The sequence below is a fragment of the Penicillium arizonense genome (assembly GCF_001773325.1).
Source record: "Penicillium arizonense strain CBS 141311 chromosome Unknown PENARI_contig004, whole genome shotgun sequence".
Classification (NCBI taxonomy): Eukaryota; Fungi; Ascomycota; class Eurotiomycetes; order Eurotiales; family Aspergillaceae; genus Penicillium; species Penicillium arizonense.
The window spans coordinates 892,667-917,114 of record NW_019173281.1 but is presented as its reverse complement, the minus strand read 5'-3'; the positions used below and the strand labels follow the sequence as shown (position 1 = coordinate 917,114).

The window sequence follows — 24,448 nt, the reverse complement described above, 5'->3', positions numbered from 1 at the left end:
ATCAAATCTCCTCTCTGACCTCTTACTGACCCTTAAGTCCCAATTCTAAACACCTAAAGCCGAAAGTCCTATTCAAACGTGAGAATAGTGCATACACATACAGCCGACCCGCCGCGATCCCAGGCACAATCGCCACAGAAGGTGCTCCGAACCCCCTTGATACACGTAGTTTGCACATATATATGTACATGTAGGTATCGGTATCTGGCAAGTTAACCTTGATATTAAGTTAGGTAGGCACCTAGGTTGCTAGGGACATTGTAGCTAGGTACGTGGTAGGTTAGATGCAGCAACGTTGGGAATGGATTCACTTCCGAAGCATGTCAGCCACAGCCACATAAACTCCTACCCCACACCGTATAGAAAGCAAACGCTGGGTTTTATTGATCGTCAGTCCCTAGATCGAGGCTTGGTGGCTTGCGTTTGGTCTTGTAGATCAGATCCATTCTTTTGCCATGCCGGTGTGGATCAGCGGACCCTTGCCTCCCCCTGCTTACGGTGTTGGATTTTGGGATTGTATACTTTGTATTTGCATTTGTTGGCTCATCACTTGGGGGTTTTGATATGTTGGTGAGATGCATATTTGTCGTGATGGTGTGGTATATAGAAGTAGGGTAAGCTAGCTTAAAATGATATCCTTGGTTGTCTAGATGAAATTGTTTATCCTGCGTAATTTAGTTGCCTATGAAGATAATATGATACTATACTCATCCCAGCGCATAAGGAATTGTAACGACCTAGACATCTCAACCCGAAGCAACGGTACTCATCTCGGAGTATTTAAACCACCTAGGCCTAGGCTTGATAGGTGGAACCAGCAAAGCAGCGATCGGAAAGAGGAATCGGGATCATGGCACTTTGTGTAACCTGTAACCATGGCGCTGCAGGAGATCTACAGTACCCCGTAGCCCGCTGCTATGTATGTGTTGGTAGATGCAGTGTCAAACCATACCGTATGTTGTTTGGTGTATGGATGAACGGAAGGCCCAGGCTTTGTCCATACCCATACTAGGTAGTCGAGTATACGTGGATTATATTACTTAGGACTAGTACTCCGTATACACTGCAATCTATAGAGGATTGGTGCAGCGGGAGGAGCTTACACAACCCATTTCACAAGTAGGCAAACATTTTGGGTGATCCTGGCTAACAGCATACATCTGGCGATGACTAGGCTGTTAGTGATACATAGAAGGCGAGAAATGTTACAGAGGTTGCTCTTAAATCATAGATTGTTTAGCTACATACACAATGCTAGGTTATATAACAGGAAAGTGTAGACCCATCCCCGATATATATCGACACGAAACCAAGTTTCAAATCGAACTTTGACCTCCAACAATATAACACCTAATTAGCGCAGACCAATCAACATACTCAATCAAACAAGATTATGCACCTCGCCGCTCAGGCCCTTCCACTCCGTCGTACATGTACAAATCAAAAGAAGAACATCAAAAACCGGGTTCTAATTGACGATCACGCCGCAGACGAAAAGTGGAGAAGACCAGACCACAGCCCCCTTGGTTACTAAAATGGAAAACACCTTACTGGCCACTGGCTACATGTGCAGGGAACTCTTGCATTTGATAATGATATTCAGAGATGAGCAGGTGGCAAAAAACCAAAAAAAAGAAAGCCAAATCCGGGCACGGAGACAGCAAACCCCGGTCGAGGACTTCATTCAGGGGTTAGGGATACTATAACAATAGAAGAGCTTGTACGGGGCTTCTAGAAACGCCAGTGGCAGCCATCGACGCGTGTGGCTCAGGCTAGCTGCACCAGGTCAAGCCATCTCCGACAAATAGATAGGGTGATTCGGCTTCGGCTTCATAAATGGGAGATGGGGGGATAGGGGTGGAAATTGTGTACATTTCCTTACAAGTGTGTGTATAGTGTCGAAAGATGGGTGCAATACGGTTACACTTACACTAACACTAACACTAACAGTAGAAATGCACAATAAATGTGCTACACTAGAGCAAGCCAGCCGGCTAGTGATCGGTGACTAGACCCCGTTCAGACCATGATTATTTCGACAGGTTATTTTTGGCATGGCGATCGGATCAGCTAGCGATCAGGAACGTCAGGGGATGGAAGATGGAAGTGATGGGCACATATCCCCGGTTTAAATGTAATTGATGGAGCTTAGTGGGAATAATGGGGGGAATAATCAGGAGGGTACACTGTAAGATAAGAATCATGTCGATCGGTTTTTTTGTGCAGCTGATGTATCGGTTCCTGCGCCTGCAGCAGGTATGATGGTGTACAAGGTACATTGTTTAAGTACATATAACTATGTAGTATGGCTGTTGGATATGTAAGTGTGTGGCATACAGAGTAAAGTAGTCGCATGCTGTTGCGTAGGCTCTGGTGCGAGTCGAGGCTCTCAGAAAAAAAAAAAAAAAAAGCAATTGGTGATCCACTTGGTGCGTGGACCGAGACGAATATCTGGGTCTAACGGAGGGTTATCGATGCTTACTAGTGGTAATATGGTAATGTGGTAATGTTGGGACTGTGGATAGATATGTATGTGGTCTGTGTGAGAGTAAAATTAGGTGGAAAGAAGATGTGTGATAAGAATATATGTCTTAGTCATCTTAGAGAATGTGTACAGTGATCCAAGGTTGAGGATTTGTAGGCGCTGAATGGAGATAAATATAGACCGATTGAGTTTTACTGCATGTGTGTGGTTGGTTTGGTGGTACGGTGGATATGTAAAAGTGCTATGTATGGAGGGCTTGCCAGCCACTTGTATTGTCTTAAAGGATAGCTCAACGGCGGAAAGTCAAATGTAATACGATCAGCCCCAGTTTGAGACACTTGTATTAAAGTGGCAAACTCGAATTGAGTTAGGACCGGGTATTAAAAATCCGAGAGCCAAAAGAGAAAAAGGATTGACGATCGTGGAGATTAAAACGGAACAAACAAGAGTAGCAGAGTTAAAGAAAAGCACAGTAGGAAAGGGTTGGCCTGTGGTTCCGTCGGTTACCAACCATGGAACAGACTGAACACATTTGTAGCTGACTATATCCAGTCTAGTAGCCTCCAAGGCTATTACTTTACTTTTACATGTATATGATAAGTCAACTCGACTGCAAGAGCGCACAGTAACGAGGAATGAAAAGCAGATACCATCGCAACGCCCCTGCATACCAGGTAATCATAACAGACCACAAGTATGGAACGTTACCGGGTGGGGCAAGTTTCAGGGGCCGTCCAGACTCCCTTGGAATCCGATGGTGGAGAGACACAGCTATTGGGTGAAGTGAGTAAATACAGCCGGACGATAACCGTAATTCAGAAGTGGACTGGGGGAAAGAATACATGGAAGACTGGGAAGACACAGGATCAGGGCAAGGAGGTATGGTAAATAATGGGGTTCCTGGGTACCTGGCTGGGATAGGGGGCCCGCATACTGGAATCAGGTACCAAGTACCTGATTGTCGAACACGTACCCTTTCCCTGTAATGGTGACGGTAAATTAGACAACGAGCGCCCCCTCCCGACCAAAAATAACACCCAAGCATTTTCTCACCTTCTCCAACCCCCTTCCTTTCGCTCTTGCTTTCGTTTAGGGAGGTTGCTTTTTCGCTCTATAATCCCATCGCACCTTCCTTTTACGGGACCCTTTCCATTCGTTACTTGAGTTTGACACTCCGCGTTCGCTTTCCATTCTGTGTCGATGCAGCATTAATTTCAACTTTCGGCATAATACTACATTGAATGGTTACAGTTAAGGTGAGAAGGACAGCCATTAGGAGGGAGACCCGCTGCTAATGACAGCAGAGTTCCCATTAATCGATCGCGACTTTTTCGCCATGTCGGGTTACGCAGGCGCTGGCGGCGGCGGCGGCCACTACGATGATGGCTACGCCCAGCAAGGCCATGGTGACTCTTACTACCAAGATGAACATGCCCAGGGGTATTACGATAACCAGGGCTATGGAGATGGCTACTACGACCAAGGGTAGGAGACCCCGGATCTAAATCACACGACAGAGGGCTGACAATCAGAGCAGACAAGGTTACTACGGTGCAGAAGGTGGTGCCCATGGTGCCGAGGCTGGCCACGGATACGCCGATGGAGGATACTACGAAGGTGGCCACCAAGACCAGTACTACGGTGACCAGTACTACGATCAGGGCCAGGGAGAATACGGCCGAGGCCGACGGGGACACGACTCCGAGGCAGACTCTGAGACCTTCAGTGATTTCACCATGAGGTCGGAGACTGCCCGTGCTGCCGACATGGACTACTACGGCCGGGGAGACGACCAGTACAATAGTTACACCGACAGTCAATACGGCCGCGGCGGCTACGGTTACCGCCCTCCTTCATCCCAGATCTCCTATGGTGCCAACCGTTCATCTGGCGCCTCGACCCCCGTCTACGGAATGGATTATGGGAACGCTTTGCCGGCTGGCCAGCGTTCGCGTGAGCCGTACCCAGCTTGGAGTGCTGATGCCCAGATCCCTCTCTCGAAGGAGGAGCTTGAGGATATCTTCTTGGATCTGGTCAACAAGTTCGGTTTCCAGCGCGACAGCATGCGGAACATGTACGACCACATGATGACCATGTTGGATTCCCGCGCGTCGCGTATGACGCCTAACCAAGCCCTGCTCTCCATCCACGCCGATTACATCGGTGGCCACAACGCCAACTACCGCCGGTGGTACTTTGCCGCTCATCTCGATCTCGACGATGCGGTAGGTTTCGCCAACATGAAACTTGGCAAGGCCGATCGTAAGACTCGCAAGGCCCGCAAGGCTGCCCAGAAGGCCGCCAAGAAGAACCCAGAGAACGAGGAGGAAACTCTCGAGGCTTTGGAAGGCGATAACAGCTTGGAAGCTGCCGAATACCGTTGGAAGTCGCGCATGAACCGCATGTCTCAGCATGACCGCGCCCGTCAAGTCGCTTTGTACCTGCTCTGCTGGGGTGAAGCCAACCAAGTTCGATTCCTGCCCGAGTGTTTGTGCTTCATTTTCAAGTGCGCCGATGATTACTATTCCTCACCCGAATGCCAGAGCCGTGTCGAGCCGGTGGAAGAACTCACGTACCTCAACGAGGTCATCACCCCTCTGTACCAGTACTGCCGTGACCAGGGATACGAGATCATGGACGGCAAGTACGTTCGTCGTGAGAATGACCACAACAAGATCATTGGTTATGATGATATGAACCAGCTCTTTTGGTACCCCGAGGGTATTGAGCGAATTTCCTTCGAGGACAAAACCCGTCTCGTCGATGTTCCTGTCGCTGAACGTTGGCCCAAGCTGAAGGATGTTGTGTGGAAGAAGGCCTTCTTCAAGACTTACAAGGAGACTCGATCCTGGTTCCACATGGTCACCAACTTCAACCGTATCTGGGTCATCCATCTGTGTTCGTTCTGGTTCTTCACTGCTTACAACGCTCCAACACTCTACACACCGAACTATCAGCAACAACTCGACAATAAGCCGATTACCCCCAGGTACTTGGCCGCCGTCGGTTTTGGAGGTGTTCTCGCCGCTTTCATTCAGATTTTTGCGACCATCACTGAATGGCTTTACGTTCCGCGTCGTTGGGCTGGAGCTCAGCATCTGCGCAAGCGTTTCTTCTTCCTCCTGGGCGTCTTTATCATCAACCTTGTTCCTGGTGTGATTATCTTCGGTTTCTTGGATAAGCTGCCAGCGAGCGCACGAAACCCGGTCGGCCTCGCTCTGGGTATTGTTCACTTCGTCATCGCACTTTTGACAGCCGTCTTCTTCGCGATTCAGCCCCTTGGAGCCCTCTTTGGAAGCTATCTGAAGAAGCACGGCCGTCAGTATGTCGCCAGTCAAACCTTCACAGCCAGTTTCCCCCATTTGTCAGGCAACGACATGTGGATGTCCTACGGTCTCTGGGTTTGTGTTTTCGGTGCTAAGTTGGCTGAGTCTTACTTCTTCTTGACCCTGTCCTTCAAGGATCCTATCCGCATTCTGTCTCCCATGCAGATTCACCAGTGCACTGGTGCCCAGTACATTGGCAACGCAGTGTGCCACCGCCAGCCGCAGATTCTGCTGGGTTTGATGTTCTTCATGGATCTCACTCTTTTCTTCCTGGACAGCTATTTGTGGTACATTATTTGTAACACTATTTTCTCCGTGGCGCGTTCCTTCTACCTTGGTGTCTCAATTTGGTCTCCCTGGAGAAACATCTTCTCCCGTCTGCCCAAGCGTATATACTCCAAGGTCCTGGCTACCACTGACATGGAGATCAAGTACAAGCCCAAGGTCCTGATCTCGCAGGTTTGGAACGCCATCATCATCTCCATGTACCGTGAGCACCTTTTGGCCATCGACCATGTGCAGAAGTTGCTGTACCACCAGGTTCCATCTGAGCAGGAAGGCAAGCGGACTCTCCGTGCCCCTACCTTCTTCGTCTCCCAGGAGGATCAGTCCTTCAAGACCGAGTTCTTCCCTCAAGGTAGTGAGGCAGAGCGTCGCATTTCGTTCTTTGCCCAGTCGCTCTCTACACCCATGCCTGAGCCGCTTCCCGTCGACAACATGCCTACTTTCACCGTCCTCATCCCTCACTACAGCGAAAAGATCCTGCTCTCCCTACGTGAGATCATCCGTGAAGATGAGCCGTACTCTCGTGTCACCCTCCTGGAATACCTCAAGCAGCTCCACCCTCACGAGTGGGATTGCTTTGTCAAAGACACCAAGATTCTCGCCGACGAGACCTCCCAGTTCAACGGCGAGAAGCCCGAAAAGGATGCCGCCAAGAGCAAGATTGACGACCTTCCCTTCTACTGCATTGGTTTCAAGTCCGCCGCTCCCGAGTACACCCTTCGCACACGTATCTGGGCGTCTCTTCGCTCCCAGACTCTATACAGAACTGTCTCCGGTTTCATGAACTACAGCCGTGCTATCAAGCTTCTGTACCGTGTTGAGAACCCCGAAGTTGTCCAGATGTTTGGTGGCAACTCTGAGAAGCTGGAGCGTGAGCTGGAGCGTATGGCCCGCCGCAAGTTCCGCATCTGTGTCTCCATGCAGCGTTACGCCAAATTCAACAAGGATGAGCGTGAGAACACTGAGTTCTTGCTGCGTGCTTACCCGGACCTGCAAATCGCTTATCTGGATGAGGAGCCCCCCGCGACCGAGGGTGAGGAGCCCCGCCTGTACTCTGCTCTCATCGACGGCCACTGTGAACTTCTCGACAACAACATGCGTAAGCCCAAGTTCAGAGTCCAGCTTTCCGGTAACCCCATTCTCGGAGACGGAAAGAGTGACAACCAGAACCACGCCATTATCTTCTATCGCGGTGAATACATTCAGTTGATTGACGCCAACCAGGACAACTATCTCGAGGAGTGCCTCAAGATTCGCAGTGTCCTGGCTGAGTTCGAGGAATTGACCACCGACAACGTTTCGCCCTACACCCCTGGTATCGCCTCGCCTGATAGCAACCCAGTCGCTATTCTTGGAGCTCGTGAATACATTTTCTCTGAGAGCGTTGGTGTTCTGGGTGACGTTGCTGCCTCCAAGGAACAAACATTCGGTACTCTGTTCGCCCGTACCCTTGCCCAGATCGGTGGTAAGCTGCATTACGGTCACCCCGATTTCCTGAACGCCACCTTCATGTGTACCCGTGGTGGTGTGTCCAAGGCTCAGAAGGGTTTGCATCTTAACGAGGATATTTATGCTGGTATGAACGCCATCCTTCGTGGAGGTCGCATCAAGCACTGCGAGTACTACCAGTGTGGTAAGGGTCGTGATCTTGGTTTCGGTTCTATTCTGAACTTCACCACGAAGATTGGTACCGGTATGGGTGAACAGATGCTGTCGCGAGAGTACTACTACCTCGGTACCCAGCTGCCTCTCGATCGCTTCTTATCATTCTACTACGCCCATCCTGGTTTCCATCTTAACAACATGTTCATTATGTTGTCTGTGCAGATGTTCATGATTGTCCTGATCAACCTGGGTGCCCTGAAGCATGAGACTATCATGTGCCGGTTCAACTCTGACCTTCCCATTACTGATCCTCTCCAGCCGACTCTCTGTGCCAACCTGATTCCCATCTTGGACTGGGTAAACCGTTGTGTTATCTCCATTTTCATTGTGTTCTTCATCTCGTTCGTTCCTCTCGCTGTTCAAGAATTGACAGAGCGAGGTGTGTGGCGTATGGCTACCCGTCTGGCTAAGCACTTTGGTTCATTCTCCTTCATGTTCGAAGTGTTTGTCTGCCAAATCTACGCCAACGCTGTTCATCAGAACTTGTCTTTCGGAGGTGCGCGCTACATCGGTACAGGTCGTGGTTTCGCTACTGCCCGTATTCCCTTCGGTGTGCTCTACTCGCGTTTCGCTGGTCCCTCCATCTACGCTGGTGCTCGTCTCTTGCTGATGCTCTTGTTCTCCACCACCACTGTCTGGACTCCTGCCCTCATTTGGTTCTGGGTTTCTCTGCTCGCGCTGTGCATCTCGCCGTTCCTGTTCAACCCTCATCAGTTTGCCTGGAACGACTTCTTCATCGATTACCGTGACTACATCCGCTGGCTGTCGCGTGGTAACTCCCGATCGCACGCATCTTCCTGGATTGGTTTCTGTCGTCTCTCGCGTACCCGCATTACTGGATACAAGCGCAAGCTTCTTGGTGTTCCATCCGAGAAGGGCAACGGAGATGTTCCCAGAGCGCGTATCACCAACATCTTCTTCAGTGAAATAATTGCGCCTCTGGTCGTTGTCGGTGCCACCCTGATTCCCTACCTGTACATCAACTCCCGGACCATGTTCTCTGATGACAACAAGTGGGCGGCGAACCCCATCGCTCGTATTGCCATCGTCGCTTTCGCCCCGATTGGTATCAACGCTGGTGTTGCGGGCATGTTCTTCGGTATGGCTTGTTGTATGGGTCCCATCTTCGGCATGTGCTGCAAGAAGTTCGGTGCTGTCCTCGCCGCCATAGCTCACGCCATCGCCGTCATTGCCTTCCTCATCTTCTTCCTGGCCATGTTCGTTTTGGAGTCTCTCAACTGGCCTCGAACCATCTCTGGCATGATCGCCGTCATGGCTCTGCAGCGATTCATCTACAAGCTCATCATTTCTCTTGCCTTGACCCGTGAGTTCAAGAATGATCAATCCAACATTGCTTGGTGGACGGGTAAATGGTACAACATGGGTTGGCACTCGCTTTCCCAGCCTGGACGTGAATTCCTTTGCAAGATCACCGAACTTGGTTACTTCGCCAACGATTTCGTCCTCGGCCACATTCTCTTGTTTGCGATGCTTCCAGCCCTCGCCATTCCCTACGTTGACAAGTTCCACTCTGTCATTCTGTTCTGGCTCCGCCCCAGGTAAGTTACTAAAAAACACCCTCTCTTCAACTTGATTCTAACAAATGTTCTTAGTCGGCAAATCCGCCCCCCTATCTACTCACTGAAGCAGTCCAAGCTGCGCAAGAGACGTGTTGTTCGTTTCGCCATTCTCTACTTCGTCATGCTCGTCATATTCGTTGTAATCGTCGCCGCCCCCATCGTTCTGCGCAACACCAAGATGCTGGACAACTTCCTCAAGGACACTCTCTGGGGTGTAATCGGTGTTCAGAAGCAGGGTGCTATTGGACTTCTCCAACCTCTGGACCATGGACTTAACGACACCGTCAAATGGTACACAGGCAGCGGTCTTCCCGGTGGTTACTCATCCTCGGCCATCCCTACGCCTTCTGCCGGCTCAGATAGCTGGTACATTTAAGGCCTCGACATGATATGGGGATGGTATGTACAAAGTTCTGCGTTTATTAAAACTCGCTGCATTTTTCTGAACTCACCGGCGCACACGTTGATCTTAATGAATGCCTGTTTTTCAAATACTGTTTGTGGATTGACGCTTGTATGAAGGGTCTTGTCATCCCGGGGGTTTACCTTCGTTTCCAGCTTTCTTTGCTTGTTTTATTTACACTTCCCACGGAATTAAATTGCATTGCTTTCGAGATAAATTAAATCGACTGTTAGACCACCCTTTCTGAACGATCGTAGTCATAGTGGACTCCGTACTCCGTAGTCATGCAGTATATGAAACAGGTCACGTGCCCCTGTGTCCAGGACTACGGATCATCCGTTTCATCCACATTTCATCACCGTGAGCAAGCACATGTCCATTGCGCCGTTCTAAACCCGGATCCCCCTTTCTACCTCACCGGCCGGGCATATTGCAAACAACCAGGGAACCCACCTGACTCCCTCGCTATGGATCTTCAGGAGACTCAGCGTGTCCTTTCCGAACATCTGCACAACCTCGCGGACTTATTCCACCGCGTGCCAGGCTCCGCAATTTTCCTCCGCTATGTGAAATCAAGCTATCAAGATGATCCCATCCGCTCCGCCGTCGAACTCTTCCTGTTCCTGTTTGCCGTGCGCTACCTGCTCGCCCCGAAGTACTCGACCAAGCCCGGCGTCGTGCCACTGACGGAAGACGAGATCGATGACTTGGTGGACGAATGGACTCCCGAACCTCTTGTCGGGAATCCGACAAGTCTGGAAGAGATGGAAGTCGACAAGCGGACAGTAATCGTCGGGTAAATATTCCCTCTTCAATTGATGTTCCTCAGTTATGCCTCCGCGGACAATTTGCTAACGGATCATCACGGGATGCACAGCCCCGTAGGCCCCAAATCCAAACTCGCCAACGGCCGCACAGTGATGAACCTAGGCTCTTTCAACTTCTACAACTTCAACACGAACGAGGCTCTGAAGGAACAGGCTATCCAGACTCTCCGCGCGTACGGCGTTGGACCTTGCGGTCCGCGTGGATTCTACGGTACGCAGGATGTGCACATGAAGACCGAAGACGATGTATCGGCGTTCCTGGGTACTGCCGCTTGCATTATCTATTCCCAGGCCTTTTCGACTATTTCCAGTGTTATTCCGGCTTTCTCGAAACGTGGAGATATCATCGTTGCCGATAAGGGCGTTAGTTTTGCCATTCGGAAGGGTATTCAGATCTCCAGAAGCATTGTTCGCTGGTATGAGCATAATGATATGGAGGATCTTGAGCGCGTGCTTGCCAAGGTTACTAAGGAGCAGGCGAGGAAACCTTTGACTCGGCGGTTTATTATTACTGAGGGTCTCTTTGAGTCTTATGGTGATATGGCTGACTTGCCTAAGATTGTATGTGACCTCTTTTGACTGGAAAGTGCGATAGTTTTGCTTACTTTGCCTCGCAGATTGAACTGAGACTCAAGTACAAGTTCCGTCTGATCTTGGATGAGACATGGTCTTTCGGTGTCCTTGGACGTACCGGCCGTGGTATCACAGAGCACCAGAACGTCGATGCGGCTGAGGTTGATATGATTGTGGGATCGCTGGCTGGTCCCCTTGTTGCCGGTGGTGGCTTCTGTGCTGGTTCAGAGGAGATTGTTCACCACCAGCGGATTTCCGCTGCCGCTTATACTTTCTCCGCTGCCCTTCCTGCGCTGCTGTCCACTACTGCTAGTGCCACTATCAACATCCTTCAGAACAGCCCTGAGACCGTGACGCAACTCCGTGACCTTACCAAGGCCATGCGCGCTCAGCTCGATCCTCGCAGTGACTGGGTTTACTGCTCCAGCTCGCCTGAGAACCCTATTCTCATCTTGGTTGTTAAGCCTGAAGTTGTTGCTGCCAAGAGGCTCACGCCTACCGACCAGCAGTTCCTCCTTCAGGATGTCGTTGACGAGGTATGCATTGCGTTTCCCTTATTACTCCTTTCGGGTCTAGTATCTAACTTCTCCACAGTGTCTGGCCAACGGTGTCCTCATCACACGCCTGAAGACCTTAGAGGACAACTTTGAGCCCAAGCAGGTGGTCCCGCCAGCTCTGAAGGTGTGCGTCACGACCGGTCTCACCAAGAAAGAGATCGAGAAGTCAGGCACAATCATCCGGCACGCCATTACCAAGGTGATGAGCAAGAGGAAGTGATTAATATCTTACCTTCCCTTGTTTGAATCTTGGTCTTGCCCGGCCATCCGATGACTGCTCACGCCCCTATGACCTTGGCATCTTATCACTTTCCTTCCTCTCAGTCGACCTACGACCTAATGCCCTTCAATCCGTGTATTGTTAACCTTGTCGATATACATTCTTCTTGCATGCCTTGCACAGGACCGCCCTTTTCTCTTCCGGGCTGGATTTGCTTCTCGCTTAGCCTGTGTGCTTGGTTTAGATTGTTTAATACTATCCTTCTTTTCCCTTGGCTTTTTGCTGAGTGGCTTGTGTCTATTTGCATACATTATTCATCCCAGGACAAAACTCCATGTACTCATGGAGCGAATGCTATTTTTCTGCGTCTGACTTCTTTCGAGACCCCCTATAGTAAGGTTCACAATGCAATGTTCGAACTAACGTCTAGATCGATCAAACCCCAAAAGAAACCCCCGAGATCTACACTCAGTGCCGTCTATCCGATGTTACCTACCAATCTTTAAAACAAAACCCTAATGTACCAAGATTAGCCTCCTAGAACCACCCCCTTCAACCCCCCTTCCGATCAAACACCAAAACCCCCAAATTCCCATTAACATTCACAGAACCCTCCATATCACTGCGCAACATCCAAAAATGCACCCCACATTCCACAAGGAACGCAACACGAATGACATTCCAAGCCCACCCATCCCAGATTTCATCCATACGCCATAGTGTACAGGATAGCCCTAACTCCCGATCTCACCCAAGGGATTCCATCGTAACTCAGAAGTTCCAGATCCCATTCCACATGTCCAAGAACCCCAGCCCCGCCCCTGTGCCTGCTCTCCCTTGTGTTTACATGCTCCACTGTCATAGTGGCGACGTAGATGCTTTTGTATTCTGCGATATGGGGTTGATATAATGTCATTGATCGACACTCCACGGGGACTAGGTTATGCACTACCTCTGTCTCCTTTCCTTTTTTTGGGCTGTAAACGGATGATTGAATAAAGACGCCATTTGTGTTGGGATCGACTCGTCTTACTACCTTTGGATCTTGTTGAGGAATTGTGATTGCGATTCTGATACTGTACTCGGTTTTCGGTTTCCTTTAGCGTTGACTTTTGCCTGGGCAGGGATCTGCCTACGGTAGAAATGAAGCGCCTATGCCTTACTCGGGCATTTGTTGGGCTGGTTCTTGCTTGGGGTGTTTGTGCCGATGTCCAGGGTAAGCATAGATCCAATGCAGTCGATGCCTATTCCCATCTCGAATCTATAGATGTCTTTGCTGATGGCTGTTTCTATAGATCACCAATTATGTCAAGGCGATCTCGCTCCTTCAACCTCTGTTAGAGAGGTCGTTGTCTGGGTTAATGAAGATGGTGTTCCTATTACTCCGGACAGCAAGCATGTTCAGGCTTCGATAGCATCAGAGCATGGAAATGTTAGTAGATCTATTCCGTCCTGATGGTTGGAATCGTTGTTGATTGTTTGATCGACAGCCTGCGCAGACTCAGTCTTCAGTATCACTTCCTGATACAGATGTCTCGCGCTTGGCATCGACATCGACTGCTTCTAGGAAGGATAATGATATGAATGATCGTTCTGTTGATGCTCCTCCGAAGGGCCAACATCCTGCTCCTCCACCAGCAGCAGCACCAGCAGCAGCAGCAGCACCTCCTCCTCCTCCGCCGCCACCACCCCCTGCTGCTGCTCCTCCCCCTCCAGCTGGTCCACCCGCTCCTCCACACCCTCATTACCATCCTCACCCACCACCACACCCACACGGCCACCCAAAACCGCACCAACCCCCCCATTTACCCCCAAACCAAAACGAAGCCGGCGGCTTCGGAATCTCCTACTCCCCTTACAGAGCCGACCGCACCTGCAAAAACCAAGAAGAAGTAAACAAAGACTTAAACGGCCTATCACGCTACAGCTTCGTCCGAATCTACGGCACAGACTGCGACCAAACAAAAACCGTCTCGCACGCCGCACACCAGTACAACATGCGCGTCTTCGCAGGGATCTACGACCTAACCGATTTCCCAAACAGCCTATCAGCCTTCCGCGAAGCAGCCCCAACAGGACCAGACGGCAAGAAAGACTGGTCAACCTTCCACACCATCGCAATCGGCAACGAACTAGTAAACGGCGGCACGAACAACCCAGCCGAGGTAGTCCGCGCAGTGAACCAAGCACGCTCGATCCTCCGCTCACAGGGATACGAGGGCCCGGTGGTAACAGTCGATACGTTCTCCGTCTTACTCGACCACCCGGAATTATGCGACGCGAGTGATTACTGCGCGGCGAATTGTCATGCTTTCTTTGATGCGAGTCAGAGTCCTGGTGGGGCCGGTGCGTATGTTCTTGAACAGGCGCGTAGTATCTCTGCTGCGGCGAATGGGAAACATACTATGATTACTGAGTCTGGGTGGCCGCATGCTGGGGATGCGAATGGGGGTGCTGTTCCTTCGGTTGAGAATCAGAGGGTTGCTATTGAGAGTCTGCGGAGGAGTTTTGGGCATCGGAAGGATGATTTGGTGCTTTTTACTGCTTTTGATGATCTTTGGAAGGATGATAATAGTTTCACTTTCAATGCTGAGAAGTTTTGGGGGATTAACGGTGGTCTTTAGGGCTTGGTTTCATGATGGCTTTGCTTTTCTCCTTCTTCCTGACTTCGTTTAGGGATTTGCTTCTTTGCTTTTGATTCGATATTCTTGCATTTGTACATAGATTGTGCATGAGATGACTAGATAGCTCAATGACGAAGAATGAGACCTCGATATTCACGTTTTGAAGATGACATTCGCTTCAATGGTATTATTTTACACTATGGCGGAGACTATACATTAATTTACATGTCCATACAAGGGCGAGAGAAGAAATCAACCGCGGAAATCGCGATGACTTTCCTTCCGACGAGCATCCTCCTCAGCGCGAGCCTCGACCTTATCCATCCATCCACCGCGACAAGTAAGCGCCTCAAATGCCTCCTTGTTAGAAGGCAAATCCCAGAAAGGGTGCTCACCACCCCCGGCCTTCTGATGCGCCTCCAAATCCCGATTGCGGCGAATAACAAGCGCGGTCAACATGCCCCTCGACTTATTACTCGGCGTCAACCCAATAACCTCCATCTCACGCAACAAAGACACAACACCAGGAAGATCCTTACACCCACGCCAATGGAAGTAAAGCATTTCATCATAAAGACCAGACGAAGCACCAAGCAGGGCAGACAACCGGCCATGCTCTTTGATATTCGAGCGGAACTGCCCGATAAGCGGGGAATCAGGGAAATGTGTGTTCAGCAGACGGAACGCGATCAGCAGCGTCTTCGGGTATAACGTGGCTACGACCGGTGCGACGGGCACGACGGCCGGGACGCGGAGTGGTCCTGCCGTTCGAGGGATGTTGCGCGCTGGTTGGCTTTCGACGTGCTGCAGCATGGAGAAGATGCGTGCTTTGCATACTTCCCACACGCCCATGTCGCCTTTTCCTTCTTCGATTGCTTGGAAGAGGGCGAATTCGATGTGTTCGGATTCGCGTTGCACGACCATGTCGATTGCTTCTTTCATCGTGATTGTTATCGCCGCCCCGGATGTTGCTGCTTCTGTGTAGCCCAGGTCGTCGATGTTGATTCTTTGGGGGCCTTTGTCTTCGGTGGCTTCTTCTTCCGTTGCAGGTCGTTCTGGTGTTGGGGTGTATTTTGGCAGTTCCTCCTTTTGACAGCGGGCTTTATTCTTCTTCATATTTGAATCTTGTAGTAACGAGTCGAATACTGACATGAGCTCTGATATCTCGGCTTGTTTCTCTGGGCTCAGTGGTTTTGATTGTGAATCCGTTTCGCCATTTTCTCCGCGCTTGACATTCAGCTTTTCTAATAGGTTTTTGAAAGTCGCCTTTTCCTGTGAGGTGATCTTCTTGGTCTTTATCTTCGGCGCAGGTTGCCTTGAGCCCAATGGCCTGCCGGAGGAGACAGATGCTGCCCGTTTTTGTAGATAGCTCCTCCGCGGTTTCGGGGGTTCATTCGTCTCGAAGCCAATGGAGATATCTTTGTTCGTGGGTGGTTTATCCTCCGGCGCATCGTTCGTTGCTAGTGTGCCACTGCGTGTAGAAAACGTCCGTTGGTGTAGACGATTGAACGGTCGTAAGGAAGGTGTCGCCGCGGTAATCGTTGCCGTGTGATATAGAAAAGGCGCCGAGCTTGCGGTCACACCTAGAAAGCACCGACGTGTGACGTTTGTCGCCATTGCAGCGTCTTCAGCTAGTGGTCTCTCCCACTTTCTCTCACTCTCGCTTTCGCGCTTTCGCAAACGCAACCCAGCTTCTTCAACTGACACTTCTCGAATGAAACGCAGCTCGGAGTAAGATCCTGACACTCCTTTGCGTGTACTCTGCAACCGCATGAAAGAAGAAGACAAGATCGAGAGTATCCAGCTCCAGCACGGACTTTGAACGTCTACTTTTTTTTGCCGCAATAAAGGTCACATGATCTCGCGCGAGCAGCAAACGCGCCTCCGCGTCGGAGAGGATCCGGCCGATCCTCCTCGGACTCCAGAGAGCAGAACCAAATCTGCTTCTGCTGAAAACGATTGGGATTCAGACTCTTCCGACAATATGCCTGAGATCTCTGACTTCGAGAAGGAGCGATTGGCGAACATCGCCGAGCGCGATGCGCTGCTCAAACAACTTTCTCTTGATTCAAAATCCGCCGGTCTTTTCGCGACTCCCCCCAAGCCCCCGGGCAGCGGTGGCTCGAAGCCAAAGAAACGCCCCGCCCCCAAGCGCGTGAAGAAAGAAGAAGAGGACACGACCCCTCGCCGCACCTCCTCCCGCCTGAAGGGAATCGCCGCCGAGAGCGAAGTCGCAAAGCGCAAGGCAGACGATGAACTCGACGCCCTGCGCGAGGCCGAGCGCGCCAAGCGAATTCGCCGCACCGATTCCTTTACTCAAGCCGATATGTTTGTCGCCGGACAGAAGCTCACCGGAGCCGATTTGATCGGCGTGGATGTGATTACCAAGGGCGTCGCAAAGCCGTATGAACGAACTTTCGACAGTGCCGATATCGAGAAGACCACCGACAAGGATTTGAAGGCAATTCGGAAGGAGATGAACGGCATGAAGCTGTGGGATGCTTGGGATCCGCAGCGTAAGAACCTTGTTCTTTATATTGCCAAGAGTCTTTGCTAACGTGCGATTGAATTGTCGTAGGTATCAAGATTACCCCGGAGCGTGTGTATGCGATGGCTTTCCACCCGTCTGAGTCGAAGCCTCTTATCTTTGCCGGTGACAAGATGGGCCACCTTGGTATGCTGGATGCTTCACAGGAGAAGCCCACCGTTAATGAGGATGATGAGGATGAGGATGATCCGGACCCTGTCTTAACAACTCTGAAGCCGCATACACGCACTATTAGCTCGATGATTGTTAACCCTTCGAAGCCGACTCACCTGTACACTGCCAGTTACGACAGTTCGATCCGCGAGTTGGATCTGGAGAAGATGACCTCGTCTGAGAAGTACGCACCGGAATCCACCAATATCGACGAGGCAGTCTCTGCCGTGGATATGGTGGCGGACGATCCAAACACTTTGTACTGGACGACTCTGAATGGTGAATTTGGTCGATACGATATGCGCATGCCTCTCAAAGAGAGCAACGTCTCGTCGTGGCAACTGTCGGAAAAGAAGATCGGCGGATTCACACTGTGCCCCTCGCAGCCACACTTTGTTGCGACAGCGAGCTTGGACCGTTTCCTGCGCCTGTGGGACCTGCGCAAGTTGTCGTTTGACAATCCGGTGCCCGTCGCCGAGCATGAAAACAGACTGTCAGTGTCACACGCTGCATTCAACGCAGCTGGTCAAATTGCGACCAGCTCATACGACGACACTATCAAGATCTATGATGTCGGCGCTAAAGGTCTCTCATCATGGAAGGAAAAACACACTCTCCAAGATGGCGACTTCACCCCCGACACAGTCGTCCGGCACAACTGCCAAACAGGACGCTGGGTGACAATGTATGTTCGTTTAAACAAGTCCATGTCTGTTTTATCGGTTTTTGCTTTTTTTTTTTTCTTTCTTTACTTCTTTTCTTGCGTGTCTTGCGTTGCGTTGTTTATCTTTTTCTTGACAACAGAGCCCTAACTGACATTGTTTCTCTTAGTCTCCGCCCCCAATGGCAACAGAACCCTCAGTCACCGATCCAACGATTCTGTATCGGTAACATGAACCGTTTTGTCGACATCTACAGCAGCAGTGGTGACCAACTTGCTCAGCTTGGTGGTGATGGCATTACTGCTGTCCCTGCGGTGGCTGTATTCCACCGGAGTAAGAACTGGGTTGCTGGTGGTACTGCTAGTGGCAAGCTTTGCTTGTGGCAGTGATTAAATTGTGGACTTGAACTTTTTTACCATTTGAATCCTTGAATTTGAGCGAGAACGTTTTCTGTTTTCTGTTTTCTGTTTTCTGTTTTCTGTTTTCTGTTTTCTGTTTATCCATACATCCGGGATGGATTTATGGACTCTTGATCCTCGGTGGGTTGTCCGATTACATTTCCGTGTTTTGAGTCTTTGAGCCATGGCAGTGCCTGATCGGTGTTGCTGAGAGTGTGATTCCAATATTGTTCGATTCTTTTGTGTTTTGAGTAAGTTACTGCATGTATGTGTACGTGTGATGGTCAAATCCAAATGTACAAAGGAAGTAATTGTCAAAGAAGAATATCGCTTTCCACGTTCGTTTCTTTAGGTATCTAATACTGTGTCTCTGTCAAACATGCCGTGTGTACCTGTACCTTGATATGGAACCCCAATCAAAAGGGAAACACCAATCCATTCCATCTATTGGAAGAAACACGAAAAGTATAGAGGTATTTACACAATGGCCACCATCTCCAAAGGGAATCCAAACACAAAGATAGAAGGGACCCCATTGAAAAGGATCTGACAAGGTCCAACCAAAAGGAGAAAAAAGATATCACAAGGACCTCCCTTCCTCAAGCGAGATAAACCAGATCATCGTGTTCCTTAGATTTAATCCCCCAAAAGAGTCAAGATCTTACTTTTTAGTTCTCTCTTTTTTTGTGTCTCTTGCCTTTTTCTTTCTTCGAGAGACGGGGTTGGAGTTGGAGGGAGGGCGATGTGTATAAGGGAGGGGGTGGGACCATGAAAACACACAATCAAAAAGAGGGAAAGGGTATCAACACCGTGACACATGCTTCGGGGGATGAACATAGAGATAGATGATCGAACAAGCACAGGGTACGGGACGGGGAAGGCATGAAGGAAGATGGAAGATGGAAGAGAGGAGTAGAGGGAGAAATGAAAAACGTTCAAATCATGAGCACATGGGAAGCGGTCAGAGAGGAAAGGACGGAAGCGAAAAGCGCATAAGGGAGAGGAAGGAAAAGACATGCAAGGACATTCGAGCACTAAGATTCATTGCGCAGATCCTCATGCGAGTTGTTGTTTTGAGACTGGTCACGGTCCTTGTGTTTGCGTCGGGATGGGGCAGGGACAAAGTCGAAGAAGCGATACTTGCTGGATGATTCCTTGGTGACACTGGCCCTACGTACTTTGGAGGTGTCGGAATACTCCAGTGAGTATGTTGAGGAGTTCTTGGAGCTTCCGGTGCTATCGCGTGCATCAGACCAACGTGGGATGGCGAACGGAATGCGGCTTTGATCCCATGTAGCGGACGATGAACTTGGTGGTGTATCTTCGTCAGCATCAGGAGCGTGGTCGGTGGAACGGCGGGGGATCGAAGGCCGCGAAGCGAAGTAGCCGATGGAGTTGCGGTGGCTGCTTGGGGCCGGCGCTGAACCGGACATCATTGGATCTGCTGCAGGGGTTGATGGTTGGCTCGAGCGTTCGTCGTAAAAGGTAACAGGTCGCTCCATTGAGTCCACCAATTCCTCCCACTTGATCTCGAGACTTCCGCTCGGCCGCTCAGCTTGCTCCGCTCGACTTAGACACTCCTCCGTACGTGCCCGCAGATCAAGGGCTGTTTGGTGGAACTTGGCAAGGTTGACATCCAGCTCCCCTAGATCATTCAACCGAGCCGGGGCCACGTCAAGCCACACACGAATCAAGTTTGCGAAGCATCGAGCATGATCGATAAGGAACGGAAGGCTGGGGAAACCCTCGCGCGACGTCGGAGGCAACCGTCCAAGGATTTGGATAGGGGTGGTGTAGGAAGGTGTGACAATAGGAGCTGGTCGATCGGCTGGAATTGCACAGATGGAGTCGACGAAATCTTTGAAGTCCGAGCGATGGCCAACAAGGAATTTGTTCATAGGCTCCATCCAAGGTTCCTTGTTACCAAACGTCGTCATATTAGCCAGTCCCTGCAGGGCCTTGGCGATAAGCGTAAGAGTGCGCTGTGCACGAGGACGAGGGTGGTCTTTCAAAAGCCCGAAGAGTTTCGGGTTCAAAATAGCCGGACAAAAGAACCGCAAGAACAAGAAACCTGAAACACTGCTGTATGTCACAGACCGTAAGAAATCTCCATAGCGGTCATCTGCACACGCCCTAACATGCCGGAAGATACGACGCAATTCTGGGGGACACCTCGATGCAGACCCAGCGATAGACTTCCACACACTGGTGGTGAGAGCCGTAAGATTTCGCCAGTTGCGCTCAAGATCCTCGTGGCGTGGAACACGAGATGGGTCGACTTCGCATTCCGGATCACTTTCATCGATATCACGTAGTCGTTCCGCGATAGTGTCATCAAGATATTGCTTGCCTAGACGACGCATGTGGAGGTCCAGGGCCTTGGTCAGAAGTGAGTTTCCACGGAATAGAAGGTTGGCCTCGACAGTGGCCGTCCTTCCCATATCTCTAACGAGAACTTCGCGTTCCTGGCCTGACTCCTGAGAGTTGTTGGAATGTATTCTCGTTGTATATCTCAGTCGGTTGGTAGTGGATTCTTTGTGAACCCCGTCGATTTCATCTTCAACCAATGCTGAGATCCATTCCACCGTTGATCCTGAGACTTGATAGATGTTCAGAAGCATCTCGGCTAGATGTGTTAGCTCTGATGACATCACTTGAGCCATGTTGATTGTGAGACCGTTGGTGAAAGAGTGGAGAAGCTCGGACATTGGTGCGTACTCGTCCGACATCAAGACAACGGTTTCCTCCATTCGAGCTCTCATGAACATCTCACCCACTGCTTGGTCTTGGTCGTCCAGGATTGGCCACCACTTTTCAGTATCCACGCCGGCATCCAATTCTTCGAGTCGCATGTCTACCCGGCCGAAGATGGCGTCGTTCGCGGAGATTTCGATCTCATCCAAAAGATTCACGGCGTTCACGGCGTTCACGTCTTGATTGGATGCTCCGTGGGCGATGAGTGTCCAATCCTTCTGAGTCGGGTTGAGGGTTTTGACAAGGATGGAAGCTTGGGATAGAACTGGCGGTAGATCACTGAAGACGAAATCCTCTCGCCAGAAAGGGTTCGTGGTGCGATATTTGACAGCAGTCTTGCCGCGAATTTCCCCATCTAGGAGCACCTCTGTGTAATAGTCGCTGACCTTGGAGGTCGGGGTTTGTTGGCCATGACCATGTGACCTTGACGCCTTTCGGCTTCGCGGGGTATCCTCTTTGGCGCGAAATAGCTTGGCCTCGACGATCTTCAAATTTAAGAATCGTTCAATCCGGAACATGTCTTTGAGTACGGGCGTCACGGTCGCATCGGCTTCTGGTGTCTTGTTGGGATCTTCGGTTTTAGATGCAGGGCCATAGAGTTCTGGAATTGTGAAGGCGCGTAGAAGGACAAACCACACCTCGAAGAGTACGCGGCTTTCCAGGGCGAGGTATATAGGACGAACATTCGAGTCGGGTACGGGGTGTGCCGCATACTGTGGGTAAATAGCAATACAGAATTCATCATCGAGAACGGACGGGTTCAGCTGCTGGATAGCACAGCGAGACAATTGAGATAGTTGAACGCATGCCAAGAGGGACACATCGGTCTCAGTGTAAAGTTTGAAGAACCCGTTCTCTTGTAGCGTGCAACTCACCTTCTGCCACGAGGAAGACAGAGCCCTTGACTGTCGATACGTAGACACCCGGCGTCCAGATATCGGCATTGCTCCCGAAGCAGATGGTTTATCCCAGAGAAGCATCTTGCCAACTTTGATGATAGTTGCGTCCTTTTGTGCTGCGCTTTCCGAGTTGCGTCGACGTTCGGGGATACGGCGGTCTCCAATCACGACCTCTTGAGGCTTTGTCATTTTGTTTTGTACACCCTTTGGTCGGATTGGTTGCCAGCAGAGTAGGGCAGCAAGCCACGAATCAAACGTTTCGTTCACGTGGGGGCGTAGTTGTATCCCAAGTCCGGAGGTAAATGTGTGGACGCTAAGATAGGTAGTCTGAAGCTCAGGATCAAACAATGTTCGAACTCGACAGCCACGCAAATCGGGGATCAGTGTCTTGGCCAATGCTGGTTCTCCTTTCGCTTGGTAGATCAGACTTCCAGTAGCGACATTGATAGCGCAGTACCCGGAAGTCCACGAAGTGGTGGAGGCCGTTCGAAAGGACAGGATTCCATGCATCCTCCCACACGTAGTCTTCATCAATTGGAGGATTTTTGTGGCTTCGGAGCTCGAAAGGGGTGATGCGAAAGAGTCTTGGCTGTCTGCAATTCCAGTAACCGGTTTGCTTGATCGCTGGCGCGGGACCGAGTGGCTGTGATATTGCCTGGATTGAATTGATGGAAAACCGATCGAACTTGAGGGATCCTCAGGCACCTTTGGCTGTGATGGACTGGCTGTGTTGATTGATCCGATTCGCGTGCGAGTTTTGAAGGAGCTGGGGGTGGTCTCGTTTCGCTGTTCCTCCGCTGCCGTTGTTCGTGATCGCGCCCGTTGACTTCTTCCCTCTGGTGGTGTATCTTCCTCGCCACCCCTAGAAGAGTGTTTGCTGAACTCCCGACGCCGCTCAGGCTCGGTGGGCCGTGATGGCAAGGTGCTTTGAGGGGACGAGGTGCCGCCGCTTAGAGGGTCGGGTTCGGATAGGGGGGAGTGGTTGGCGGGGGAGTGCGACTCTGGCGTCACGGTTCGAATCGTGGTTTCTCGGAAACTGTCGGGATAGACCATCCCATGTCGATCCCTGGATGAGGATTTCTTGCTGGCACGCCGTTCGACTGGGCGACTATATAACGCTTGCTGCATTGAGCTCCGCTTGAACGCGTTCGGATCGGGCTCCATTTCGTTTGGGTATGTGCAGCCCCTTCCAGGCGACGTACAAACGAAAATGAAACCCGTTCAATGTGAGGCAGGGAGAAAAAGGAAGTTCCTAATCGCGCCCAACACTCTCACAACCGGTGAGAAGCCCTTGACACGTCGGCACGGTATAATTGGAGGTCTAGGATTATGCTATGAGACCACATGGAGTCCGGTGAGAGGTGTATCGGGGTCGCACATTCGGTCGAGGTCCGGGAGGGGGCAGCAATGGGCAGGGCGAAGGAGGCGTATGTCTGAGAGATGCAGGAGAACCTAGCGAATGCGGTGAGCGTCCAATCCTCCCTGTCGATAGCGATGCGGGCGTTGAACCGAGGAAGTGACCCGGGCGAATGGCAGTATCATTAAGTGAAAGGAAATGCGCTACCTTCGAAGAATCTCGAGATGAAGTTCCAGAACCCTTGTAGACCGCTTTGGGGACGGGTAGAATGAGGGGGTGTGCAAGGGTAAAGAAGAGATCTGGAGAATGCCCTCAAGAGGAGGGGGGGGGGAGGGATGTGGATAAGCTGAATTTGTATAGGGGAAATGCCTTCCACTACCACTACCATTTCCACTTCTACGTCTCTTACTGATTTTTACATTTTAGTTTTGACACTGATGCAATGACGCGACACATTTACAGCAACTACTATGATCATCACCTTCTTCCCGATCGTGTCGGATTTACATTATAACTTTGACTTTGACGCTTTACCGAAGCTACCGAGTACTATTACCTATTCGAGAGGAAGATTGACCTCATCAGACCCTCATAGTGTTTCTCTTATAATATTCTAATATGCTACAGCCCCTACTGTGGGCTTAAATTGCCGAGCGAAAGGTAGAGAGATTTGCCTCTCTGACTAGTTAAGTATTGTGTGAGTCGAATTGGGGCGAATAATCCTGAATCATGATTATAAGAGGCCCTTGTACGTCGATCAGATCCTCTTTCAGTCTGGCCTCATCTTCCCAACGCTTCTACAGGCACGAAGAGAGGCAAATCCCGGTGTACTTTGTAGGTATAGAACCCAGTCATTGGGCTGGGGGAGTACAAGGTACACATACCCTGTGCCTATCCCTACTCTATTCCATTCAAAAGCTCCAAAGGTTGGGAGAAATCTCCGAGAGTGGAGCCGTTTGTGGCGCTATGGGAATTCTGGTTCCATTTGGACTGTAGAGAGAATGATGATTAGGCCATAAGCCCGGGGAGTGGCATCGGGATGTCAACCATATCGGGCGAACTATTGATATCTAAATGGCCGAGGCCTGCAGCTCTAACAACTAGATCCCCTGAAGAAACATGATATAGACAA

General features: G+C 50.6%; 6 protein-coding genes across 6 annotated transcripts; 4 read left to right on the top strand and 2 right to left on the bottom strand.

The window, feature by feature from the left end:
- Positions 1-3,821: 3,821 nt before the first annotated feature.
- On the top strand, positions 3,822-9,717 carry PENARI_c004G07551 (uncharacterized protein; the record flags this gene model as incomplete). The annotated part of the gene is made up of 3 exons (XM_022629240.1): positions 3,822-3,970; positions 4,023-9,320; positions 9,375-9,717. 3 exons carry the CDS (start codon positions 3,822-3,824, stop codon positions 9,715-9,717), a joined length of 5,790 nt encoding a protein of 1,929 aa, XP_022491031.1.
- A 494-nt stretch (positions 9,718-10,211) lies between these two features.
- On the top strand, positions 10,212-11,921 carry lcbA (serine C-palmitoyltransferase subunit lcbA; the record flags this gene model as incomplete). The annotated part of the gene is made up of 4 exons (XM_022628887.1): positions 10,212-10,540; positions 10,622-11,132; positions 11,189-11,680; positions 11,739-11,921. 4 exons carry the CDS (start codon positions 10,212-10,214, stop codon positions 11,919-11,921), a joined length of 1,515 nt encoding a protein of 504 aa, XP_022490949.1.
- A 1,143-nt stretch (positions 11,922-13,064) lies between these two features.
- On the top strand, positions 13,065-14,545 carry scw4 (putative cell wall glucanase (Scw4); the record flags this gene model as incomplete). The annotated part of the gene is made up of 3 exons (XM_022629058.1): positions 13,065-13,137; positions 13,217-13,353; positions 13,412-14,545. The coding sequence occupies 3 exons, from the start codon at positions 13,065-13,067 to the stop codon at positions 14,543-14,545; spliced, it is 1,344 nt and encodes a 447-aa protein (XP_022491011.1).
- Positions 14,546-14,797: 252 nt separating this feature from the next.
- On the bottom strand, positions 14,798-16,318 carry PENARI_c004G08232 (uncharacterized protein; the record flags this gene model as incomplete). Its single annotated transcript, XM_022629278.1, has 1 exon — positions 14,798-16,318. The coding sequence occupies one exon, from the start codon at positions 16,316-16,318 to the stop codon at positions 14,798-14,800; it is 1,521 nt and encodes a 506-aa protein (XP_022490985.1).
- An 82-nt stretch (positions 16,319-16,400) lies between these two features.
- On the top strand, positions 16,401-18,297 carry PENARI_c004G04459 (WD domain protein; the record flags this gene model as incomplete). The annotated part of the gene is made up of 3 exons (XM_022629083.1): positions 16,401-17,061; positions 17,124-17,931; positions 18,078-18,297. 3 exons carry the CDS (start codon positions 16,401-16,403, stop codon positions 18,295-18,297), a joined length of 1,689 nt encoding a protein of 562 aa, XP_022490717.1.
- A 1,043-nt stretch (positions 18,298-19,340) lies between these two features.
- PENARI_c004G04511 (GTPase-activating protein BUD2) lies at positions 19,341-23,123 on the bottom strand (the record flags this gene model as incomplete). The annotated part of the gene is made up of 1 exon (XM_022629086.1): positions 19,341-23,123. One exon carries the CDS (start codon positions 23,121-23,123, stop codon positions 19,341-19,343), a length of 3,783 nt encoding a protein of 1,260 aa, XP_022490784.1.
- Positions 23,124-24,448: the final 1,325 nt, after the last annotated feature.